Here is a 12105-nt window from a genome sequence, read left to right on the forward strand (position 1 = left end):
ATTGTTCATAAAGTAAAGCGAAATGATATCTACCCTTTCCGCAATGGAATAAACCATAGTGTTTAATTTTCAAAAACACAATTAAATAAACTACCAACCAACGCTTCCAAATAATACTAGAAAATAATTTGGAATCCACTAATTTTACGTTCATTGTGTGTGTATAGCATTCATTTCTGTTTTTCACAACTGTGTTTTTTTTTTTACGAAAGTGATAGTAACAAATCGCCAAAGCCAATGTAACGCAAGAAATACTAAATTTATACCATTGGCGTACTTAACTCGAATGACTGACATTTTTACCGTTACTAATTGTTTGTACATAAGTTTCAACTCTAAAATCAAAATTCTTAATAAGTATTGGGCGGAATTATAAAATGTAAAGTCTGTTGTAAAGAGAATTGTAAGAGCTTTCAAAAGAAATATTACTCAACCCCCAATGCCATTTAAATATTTGGGGGTGAAAATGGCGGAGTCAGAAAATACCAGCAAAGAATGTCCTCCTTTAATCTAAAATCGACGGGTCTGAGCGTTTTTCTACAATTTTGACGCAGTTCCTGAAAATGGCTCTGTTTCGTTTTCATTTGGCCACCCTGTATTTAAAAAGAACGTTGAGGTTAATACATTTTAATTTAGGAAAAATTTCAAGTAATAAATAAGCATTACGACAAACTTATAAACAACTGAAAAACGAATGTTGACGTTAGAATTTGAACAAAGATTCAACAAAATTTTTCATGTTTTGAATTAAAATCAATATTAATTGCTTCCATAGTTTGGTAATCATTCTCGTAATTTTGGAGGTGTATTCTAATATGTTAGTATTGCCATCAGTTCAATTTTTACCAACAATTTGTTCTTTGTTGAAACTGCCACAATTGTAGGATATATTTAAGGAATTATAAAATTATGATTGGCTGTTTTTTATTATTTATACATGCAGACATAATAAATTACAATTCATTAAAATAAACTAAATACGAATTTATCATATTGCTAACAACTGTTATTATTTCAATTTTCGATATCAAGTACCACAATAGTATACCAAAAACACTGACGTGCAGAACATTGTTGAGAATCCAAAATCTGAAATAAAGAAAATAATATATTGTAAGTTTTTTTGCCATTCACTGTTTAGTTTTTAGTAAAATGGTTGACTTTGTTTATTTAGAAAAAAATACAGTGTTGCATTTATTTATACGATAGTTAAAAGTGTGTATTTTTGAGTCATTCAGAATAATAATAAGATGGCTGTCATTTTCTTCTTTCCTAATGATGATATAATATACTGAATTAAAAAGGACTCAGACTTACTCCATTACAACCTAATCAAATCAAATCATTGATTGGTGTCTATACATTAAATGTTTACACAAGCCAAAGAAAGAAAAACACGAAAGATACAACATATAAGCTACACTAAAGCTAAAAAACACATTCAGATAAATATAGTAAACAACGTATAAAGTGAATATTACGAACATTCATTAAATATCTAAAAACTGGTCAGCAAGGAACTCATCAAAATTGTAAAACGCTTTTTCCTTAAGATATTTTCTAATTCTGGCCTTAAAACAGTCTGAATTTAGTGATCGAATCTAAGATGGAAGTCTATTAAAGAATTTAATGCAAAAGTAATTGGTGACATCTCTGGATTTCGCTAATCTATGAAATTTAGGCCTAATATTGTGTCGCTCCCTTGTATGATGAAAATGAAAATTTTCTTGTCGAACAAATCTATTCTGATTATTTTTATATAAATAAGATATTCAAATATGTAATCTGACGGCATTGTAAGAATATTTAGCAGTTTGAAGTACTCCCGACAATCATCTCTGTATTTTACTCCAGCCATAATTCTAATACATTTACGTTGTAAACCAAAAATTTTATTACTGTGAGACGAATGACCCCAGTTCAAAATTGCATAAGTCATGGTGGCATGAAAAGTACCATAATATGCAGATATGAGTACAGGCTTAGATACTACACGATCCAAATTACGCAGTAGGAAAATATTATTAGATAAACGTGCGGATAAATCATTGACATGTTTTTCCCAACTCAATTTAGTGTCAAGGTAAACTCCAAAAAATTTAATGCTATTTGAATTATCACAAGTATTGATATGGCGAAGTGTAAATAGCAAAGATTGAGTTTTGTCAACATTTAAGTTCAATCTATTAGCAACAAACCAGTCCTTTATCAGCGGCAGCGTATCCACTGAATCCTCTGTGAGTTTAATTAAGTTATTATTTGACTTTAAAGCTGTAAATCAGTATAATATTTGCAAATTCCGACAATATGATATTAACTGAACAAACAATTATTACGGAATCCGTAACCAGTAGAAAATCATATATCTTTTTAACTTACATGAAGATGTTTCTTAATCCTTTTTCCTTATTGTATTCTTCATTAAACAGTACCTTTGAGGAAGTTATTTTTGCTTGACGACAAAATGCATATATACCACCTGAAGTGATATCAAAATAGTGTCCAAAAGAAAATGTGTGTTCCATCCTCATCTACATGTTTCTGTAAAGCTTCCACTTTGGCATTTTTAAATTTCCATGAATTTCTCATAAAATGCGATAGTGCCGCATTAGCTACAAATAATTTTCGTTGAATTTTAAGCATCCTAAAAATTAAATATAAATCGTGTACTAGATCGGAGTGGTCATGTCAATCTTTTTAAATTTTTACATAAAAAAGATGGGAGGAAATATACAGGCAAATCTGTAAATGCCCCGACACAAAAGTACAATGTTCTAAGGAAAAAATTATCTCTATACCAAGTTACTTCATTTAGTCGCTAGATGATCATTATTGAGAATTTTAGTTTGTTTTTGTGTACTGGATGTCGCTAGTGATGAACGGAAGTTGGAACGAGTCGTGGTGTGTTGAGTAATTATTTTATTCAAGTCAAGGTTTTTGTGGGATAAAGCTCAATAAATAAAAGAACACTATATTTTAAATCTTGCCAACGTTTCGGTGTTATTTTACACCATCCTCAGGGCTCTAAAATACAAACAACTAAAACCTTGACTTGGATAACTAATCAAGATCGCTAAACAGTGGGAACGTAGTTAATTATTTTATTAATCATCGCCAGCGCAATTTTGATGCAAATCTAATTTAATTACCATTAACAATTTTATATAATTTATAATAAAAATTAAATAATGTTTCGTAGAGCATATAAACTTTTAATCGAATATTATTTCACGACAATCACTGGAAACAACTACCAACTTTAATAATTTATAAAAAGATTATAGTAATTGAACTCGTCTGAGATTTTTCCCACTTTTAAATTGTGGCTATCTTTTGAATCTCTGTGATTATCCTTAAACGATTAAAATTAGAGAAAACAATTTTCAGAATTAAAAAAATCTGAAATTAACGCTTATTTTTTTTTGGTTGAATTATATGTGACTGTTCAATATTTTTCATGAATTTCAAAATTTACAATAATTTCCATTAAAGTGCGCCCAGCTCCAAATTTCCCAGCTTCGCTTTGTTTTTACTGTGAAACAGATCAAATTGAGACAATTATTTTTTGACATTTCTAAATACAGCGTGATGATAAAGTTTGGAACAAAATTCATAACTTCTATAGTGAGTTATTTAAACAGGTCGATTTTGTTTTCGGGAGGAGTATCTTTTAAGATGATTCAGTTGTATACAGGGTGACCCAGAAAAGCTGACTGTTTTTTCTTAGGGAACACCCTGTATATTTTTTAATATTCGCATAAAGCTTTCTCTTACGAATACAGTGATGTAAGGTTCGATGGGTCTATCTCAAATAACAAGCGAGATATTGCGAGAAAATGACATTTGTTTCAAAAAATTATTTATTGTCATTTTTTATAAAAGAAATTGTACTTGGAAACGAAACAAATGCAAATAATTAACGAAATTTAACGTACATTTTCAAATTGTCCTCCACCAACAATAGGGTGTTTTCTGTATACAAAACATTGCCTAGAACTGTATTTTAATACATAGTATAACATAAACATCTAAAAGAGTTTACGTTACCCATTTCATGAGAATTTACGAAATATTTAATAATAAAAACCTATATAAAATTCAAATTTCAAAACCATTTGTAAAACATCATCTCATTGGTTGTGACATTGATGACATTACTACTCATATAAATGGCGGATGGTCTATGTCAAGTCATATGACAGGTATATACCTGCCTTGTATTAAGTTTTGATGTGAGAATTATTGTTATTACAATTATTCTTAAAAGCTTATCAGGTGTTTTGTGATTAACAGTGATTGAGTTGTACATTCGTAAAACGAGAAATGGCTTCTCAGAGTTTTGTTAAAGCGTCGACGAACAATTTGCCATGTGTTCATATTTTTATGGTTACCGAATTTATAAAGAATGACAGAACATGTGGTTTTGCCTGTATACCCACACTTTTACCTACCCAATTGCTTTTGTATTTTCCACAATATATCCATCCCTTTCTAACCTGGCTTGACCTGAGCTTGTCCAGGGCCCATCAAAATCCATTACTGATGGTAAAAATTCTTGTTCAACATTTGTTTCTATTATTCTCTAGGTTATAGCTTCTTCCACTGTTAATTTTAAAACAATAGTTCGCTGTGGTGCAGATATAGCTCTTTTTCTGTCTTGTTGGCAATCAAATATATGTGGAACCACGTCCTGTTTTAATAAAACTTTTCCTCCGATAAGTTTATAGTGAACAAAATTTTCCATATCTTCTTGAAGCTAAAAAAAAACAATAATAAGTAAACCATGTATAAAATAATATATAAGATTATACATATTTAAATAATATATCATTAAAATATTTACTTTTAAATTTTAAAGCAATAAAAANATATACCTGCCTTGTATTAAGTTTTGATTTGAGAATTATTATTATTACAATTATTCTTAAAAGCTTATCAGGTGTTTTGTGATTAACAGTGATTGAGTTGTACATTCGCAAAACGAGAAATGGCTTCTCAGAGTTTTGTTAAAGCGTCGACGAACAATTTGCCATGTGTTCATATTTTTTATGGTTACCCAATTTATAAAGAATGGCAGAACATGTGGTTTTGCCCGTGTACCCACACTTTTACCTTCCCAATTGCTTTTGTATTTTCCACAATATATCCATCCCTTTCTAACCTGGCTTGACCTGAGCTTGTACAGGGCCCATCAAAATCCATTACTGATGGTAAAAATTCTTGTTCAACATTTGTTTCTATTATTCTCTAGGTTATAGCTTCTTCCACTGTTCATTTTAAAACAACAGTTCGCTGTGGTGCAGATATAGCTCTTTTTCTGTCTTGTTGGCAATCAAATATATGTGGAACCACGTCCTGTTTTAATAAAACTATTCCTCCGATAAGTTTATAGTGAACAAAATTTTCCATATCTTCTTGAAGCTAAAAAAGAAACAATAATAAGTAAACCATGTATAAAATAATATATAAGATTATACATATTTAAATAATATATCATTAAAATATTTACTTTTAAATTTTAAAGCAATAAACAAAGTTTGGTAATACAAATTAACCTCAAAATTTACAACATTGTCCTTAAGGTAATAATTGATATTTACTTATGTTAAAATGATCCTCGCAACAAAAAATTTTTATTTTGATTTAGAAACATCTCGCCTGGCTGCTTTAAACCATTTAACTTTGCGTGAAGAATTCTGCGGTACACTTATAAATGTTTTATTAGGGGCACTTAAGCTTTGTTTTGGTTCAGATTTTATCTAGTTCTAGAACAGTCTGCTCATGCGCACTTTGCAAACAGCGTTTTGGTTTTCCAGAACCGGCTCTGAAAAGATAAATCCTATGTTTTGGTTTTTTTTAGAATTAGTTCGTAACAGTTCTAGAACTGTTCGAACAGTTCTCGCATGAGAGCAGGTACTAGTTCGTAGTTCGGAGTTCTGACTTCTGTTGCACATGCGCTTTTGTTATCCATCATCACTCCCTGAGTTTTTATAGAGGTTAAGGTTTTATGGAAATCTGCGTAATAATTAATATAATAATAATATGGATTCCGTTTTAGAGGTAAGAAATTGAAAAAATTAATAAAATTGTATGTTTGTTTAAATATATAACATATAACATTAAACATATATATTATAGGAATTCTTAAATAATGCTGTGTCAAGTAGTTCGTCAGAGGATGAAGAAGTCATAGAACCCTTTTTATTATCAGAAATATTGTTGCATCATCAGAAAAATGAAAAATATGCAGAAAGTATTGTGCATTTATACACAGAAAAAGATTTTCTAGAACATTTTAAAGTTCCTCGACACATTTTGTTAGGCTTGAGTGAAGAATTACATAATAGCAACTGGTACCCAAAAAAAGACACTGGTCATTTGAGGGTTTCTCCTGAAAAATGCTTGTTAATATTTTGTTGGTACGCGACACATGAAGCAGCAGCTTTTAGAGATGTTGCTGATCGTTTTAATGTTGCAATCAGCACATTACACTTAATAATAGATAATGTAGCTTTATTTCTAAGTTACAAATCAAGTCAAGTAATAGAATGGCCATCAGAGGATGAAAAGAAACAAATTTTAGAAGACTTTAACCGGCTCAACTTTCCTAATGTACTAGGATGTTTGGATGGATCTCATATCAAAATTGATAAACCAGCCACTGACCCTGAATCATATATAAATAGAAAAAAATATTATTCTATACAGGTAACAATCATAATCTAATTTATTTATGAATTATTTTTAGTAGATATATATCAAAATTATAAATTCCAAATAATTTTGTTTAACTTCTTATAATTTTAGTTTCAGGCAGTCTGTGATTCGAGGAAAAGAATATGTGATATATTTATTGGATATCCAGGATCTGTACATGATGCCCGTGTGTTCAGAAATTCGTCACTTTTTAATACTTTATCAGAAAAATGTGGTGATAAATTTATAATAGCGGACAGCGCATATCCTTGTTTGAGAAATCTGTTAACACCTTATAAAGATAGTCCTAATAATACTCAAATAGAAATAAACTTTAATAATCGTCTGTCACGTTGCAGAATTAAAATTGAACATACATTTGGTATGCTCAAACAGAAATTTAGGTCATTATACCACTTAAAATTGAGAAGTATAACTAGTATTTGCCATTTTATTAGAGCATGTTGTGTTTTATATAATCTCACATTAAATGCTGAAGCAGAGGATGAAATCATACATGATGCTCCTGTGAATATGATCGAAGATATCAATTTGGAAGAAAATATTGCTGGACATAATTATCGCAATTATATTGCTGCAGTTTTATTTGAACAGTGATTACTATTATGGACATTAAATTATATTTTTAAAAATTATTTGCTTTTTATAAATTTATTTAAATAAACATCTAAAACTATACAGCTGTCTTTATATCATAAAATACAGTTTTCATAGAAATAAATATATCAGTATTGTTTTGTAGACTAAAAAAAATCAACAAACTAGAAAAAAATTCCTATCTAATACATAGATTATAAAAATATAACAGAATATAAATAAATAAGGATTGCAAATATGTCTAGCAGACCCTGTATATCAACTTAGGAAAGGATTAAATGAAAACCAGTGTAATTAAAAACTTCCTTGCTCCTTTATCACATCGACATATTCTCTCAAAAGTGCCGTTCTCATAATTTGATCATCAAGTTTTTTTTCTTGCAGTGCTAATTTTTTTTTGTCGTTCTCTATTTTATTAGTATAATAAGTTTTTAAGTCATTCTTCATATCTATCAATATTTCGTTTCTCTTTTTATATGTGTGCGTTTCTGTTCTATAGGATCTTTTTCGTTTCATAACTTGAGATGTTGGCTTTTTGATTCCTGTGTCCAAAATATTTTCCTTTTCCTTGTTTTCTTGCTCTATATCTTGCTCAGCATTTGCTTTTTTCTGAATGAAATTTCCATCGACAGCACCTGTTAAAAATAACAATTTTTGATTTTTGCAGTTTAATATATATACAGGGTGTCCCGGAAATGGTGGGCAATTTCTCGGATATGGATACATAATGAGAAAATAATGTCACAAGTTCATATAAGATTTTTTCCTCCGGGCTCACCCTGTAGAGTTATTAGCTCTTGAAGTTGAGAATTAAAAATGGTTTTTTGCAGTCTTGTANACACTTATAAATGTTTTATTAGGGGCACTTATTGAAGTATTTTTACATCCGGGCACAAAACACCACTTATTTTGTGATTCGTACATGTCTTACTTTTTGTAATTATTATTTAAAAAAAGTAAATAAACTTGGCAAAATCTCAATAAAAACAGGAGTAAATAAAACAACCTCAACACATACTTGTATTTGGCTTTGTTGATATGAGTTCCTACGTCACAATAGTCTAGGCAACCAGTCGTACTCGATTAGGCATTTTTCGCGCCAAATATTTTACTTAAATTTATATTTGTTTTAAAACTATTATACCGATTTTTTTTAAACAAAAAAAGTATTCATTGGTTATATATGGCTTAAGTACTTTCTATTTTTCAAGTAAAAAGAAAAATGTGAAAATATCCTATTTGGCACTGGGCCGCGCGAGTGTAAACACGTTGTACACTACGCTCAATAATTTCTGGGCTGATTCTTTCCATTTCAGAACGAATTCTCAATTGTAAGTCTGCTAAATTGTTGTATCATCAAGATATTGCCGAACCTCTAAGCAGAGGCGTAACCAGGGGGGGGGGGGCTTTGGGGGCTTTAGCCTCCCCCAAAGATCTGACGCGCGATTTTTATCATAGATGTAGCCGCTGGCGCACGGACGGATCTCGGCATCAGTCAAGGTTCCTAAAGGGACATGTTGCCTGACTTACTACGTCACTGGGTATGCCGATCGCATCGCGTACTTGATAAATGCATCGCGGTCTGTCATAATTTGTGTTGAGCTGAGAATCTGTACTTGGTAGTCTGTGCTGTACATGTTTTGTGGTTATGCATTTTGATTTTTGCTATTTTCTGTTGTGATTTTTGAAATATTTTTTGTGATAGAATCTGAAAATGTTTAGTTTTTTTTATGTGATACAAAGCTTTTTTTAAATCTACACTTTTATTTTAAGTTAGCAAATATAATTTATATACTATAAAAGAACAATATATTATAAATACAGGGTGCCCCACTACGAACTCCATCGATGGATATCTGGGAAAGGGCTTGAAGGATTTTTTTGAAATTGTGATGGTGTGCGGTATAGATGGAAGCGGTTATGATGAAATTGAACTCACCCTCAAAAAAGTGTCTCCGACGCGACACAGAGATCTTCCTTCACCAATCGTGCAATATAGCGAGTCTTCCAATGCAGCATAAACAGCGGGGAGAACAGAGCAAAAGCGGGATCGGGTTCTTTTAAAAAACAGAAACAGCGGGGAAAACACTTTTCGTTGACTTTTTCTTGACGTTAGTATTTTGTCCAATTTCAACAACTTATTTTTTTTCATGACAACCGCGGATATATATTAAAAAAAACATATATTTTCATGCGCTCTAAACAGATGGTGTGATACAGACCATGGGGCCTACCAAGCTAAAATATTTTCAAGGTCATCGTACTTACGGTTATACCGCAAGTCGATACTAACTTTCTTATTTTAAATGGAACCCCCTGTATATTATTGCATTTTTGGAAAGAGCATTTACTTTTAAGTTGAAAACCTATAGCACACTCCATACTTAGGATTGACCGTTTCCTAGATATTTTGATTTTTAAGCAAAAATTGACAAATGCAGACTGTCAGTCAAATTTAGTATTCCCGGAAACATAGGTTAATTTTTTGTGCAAATTGGACATTTTGTAGAGGAAGACCTAATTTATCGAATTTGACATGAAAATTTTACAGTTTTTATACAGGCTGGTCAATTTTTTTTTATCGAATACAAAGTTCAGAATATGTGGAAAACTCGAAATTTTAAAATGGAAACCCCTAATTTTTTAACGTATTCGCATTCTGCATCTGCACTAAAATTAAGCGTAACTTTGTTAAAGTTTCCCTATACCTAAACCCAGTGGTTTTCATTTTCTTTACGAATAAACATTTCCCTTTTTTTAAAATGATGTTTCCATTTGTTTCGCAGATTTTTGGGTTGGCCGTGACAGGTAAGTAACAATCAACATGACAACTGTCAAAGGTTTTTAATTGTCACTGGGTTTAGTTATAGGGAAACTTTAACAAAGTTACACTAAATTTTAGTGCAGAATGCGAATACGTTAAAAAAATTAGGAGTTTCCATTTAAAAATTTTCCACATTTTCTGAACTTCATATTCGATAAAATTTTTTTGACCATCCTGTATAAAAACTGTAAAATTTTCATTTCAAATTCGATAAATTAGGTCTTCCTCTACAACATGTCCAATTTGCACAAAAAAATAAACCTATGTTTCCGGGAAAACTAACTTTTGCTGACAGTCTGCATCTGTTAATTTTTGCTTAAAAATCAAAATATCTCGGAAACGGTCAATCGTAAGTATGGAGTGTGTTATATGTTTTCAACTTAAAAATAGATGCTATTTCCAAAAATGCAATAATATACAGGGGGTTCCAATTAAAATAAGAAAGTTAGTATCCACTTCCGGTATAACCGGAAGTACGATGACCTTGAAAATATTTTAACTTGGTAGGCCCCACGATCTGTATCACACCATCATCATATTTTCAAAAAAATCCTTCAAGCGGTTTCCCAGATATCCATCGATGGAGTTTGTGGTGGGACACCCTGTATAAACAAGTAACTAATAAACTAATATTTTCCTTTTAAAACCGTTTTGATGTAAATTTAAAGAATTTTTTTAGCCCCCCACAACTTTACATTCTGGTTACGCCACTGCCTCTAAGCCAAAGTGAGGTGGAGCTCCATTTCAAGGGGTATATCGCCGTCTGCAGCATTGGGGGAAAAGAACTGCTACAGCCGGCATCAACTCTAAGTGAGGTTTTCTTCAAAAAGTAAAGACCTAAAAATCGCCTTCCTATGATTCCCACTCATACATTTAATTTACCTTTACGCCGACTGTGGAATTCTTGCGCCCAATGAGGATTGTCATTTGACGAATATCTACAATTATGGCGATGTACTATGCCATTTTAAACAGAATGTGGTCTCGTTAGAAAAATTATGTTGCTTAGAAAGTAATTGTTCGAAGAATCCACCGTTGACACTGATACACTTTACACGTTTTCTGAGAGATCTTCGAGTTTGAAACAACATATTGTGATTGCGTCTGACTTCGTTGGCAGCGATTTGTATTCTTTGCCACAACTCTTCACNTTTATAGGGAAAAGTAAAACTAAAAAAAGAAAACACTAACAACTTACTTGCACAATTGCCATTTTCTTTTGAACCTCCATAGGTATTAATGACTTGATCACTGTCAATTAATATTTCTGGCCTAATGTTACATTTTTTTCCATAAATTGTGTCAAATTCTTTTTCAAATTCAAACACTTTGAGTCCTCTGCCCGTTTGCCTATTGTTATCTATTACTTTTTTATAGCTTCTTTCTAGACATTTCCATCTATTTTCGCATTTTGCTGCACTTACAGTAACTTTATATAAATTAGAAATATCTTTAGCTATTACTTCCCATAATTTTTTCATTGTTTTTATTTCTCCTGTTCCTACTAAAAGTTTATATCTTCTATATAAATCAATTAATTGCAGTGTACGTTCTTTAGTAAAAAAAGTTTCCCCAAAAGAATCTTTCAGACATAGGAATTCTCCTATTTCTTGATGAATTATTACTGTGGAAATATCATATTAACAATTTTCAAAAACATATTAATTAAAATACTAACCTTCTTGCATCATATGTACTTTATAGAGTCCCCAATTATAATTACACTGTCTTGTATTTTTTATATTCTTTCTTTTATATTAAATAAGGTAAGGAATCGAAATTATATATATACATATATATATTTCGAAAAGTTACGTTAGTTATTTAGTATTTATCACAAAATTGCTACTTATTTTTTAACCGTTGGTTGCAAGAAAACAGTACATGGACAACATAACATAGTGTTCATCATACGAAACGAATATTTATTCTTCATTCATATCATAAGCCAAGGAACAAAACAAATA

General features: G+C 30.9%; 1 protein-coding gene across 1 annotated transcript; it reads right to left on the minus strand.

The window, feature by feature from the left end:
* Nucleotides 1-7546: 7546 nt before the first annotated feature.
* LOC108912341 lies at nucleotides 7547-11884 on the minus strand. The gene is made up of 3 exons (XM_018717550.1): nucleotides 11817-11884; nucleotides 11337-11762; nucleotides 7547-7949 (listed from the first exon to the last, which is right to left on the minus strand). Exons 1-3 carry the CDS (start codon nucleotides 11827-11829, stop codon nucleotides 7609-7611), a joined length of 780 nt encoding a protein of 259 aa, XP_018573066.1. The 5' UTR covers nucleotides 11830-11884; the 3' UTR covers nucleotides 7547-7608.
* Nucleotides 11885-12105: the final 221 nt, after the last annotated feature.

Source organism: Anoplophora glabripennis, unplaced genomic scaffold (genome assembly GCF_000390285.2).
Source record: "Anoplophora glabripennis isolate ALB-LARVAE unplaced genomic scaffold, Agla_2.0 scaffold1044, whole genome shotgun sequence".
Lineage (NCBI taxonomy): Eukaryota > Metazoa > Arthropoda > Insecta > Coleoptera > Cerambycidae > Anoplophora > Anoplophora glabripennis.

What these genes read in the sequence shown, in the direction of transcription:
- LOC108912341 (XM_018717550.1), bottom strand. An exon ending in AGAAAATGGCAATTGTGCAA is followed by an intron (nt 7,950 to 11,336) that starts GTAAGTTGTTAG and finishes TATTTTTAACAG; the next exon opens with GTGCTGTCGATGGAAATTTC.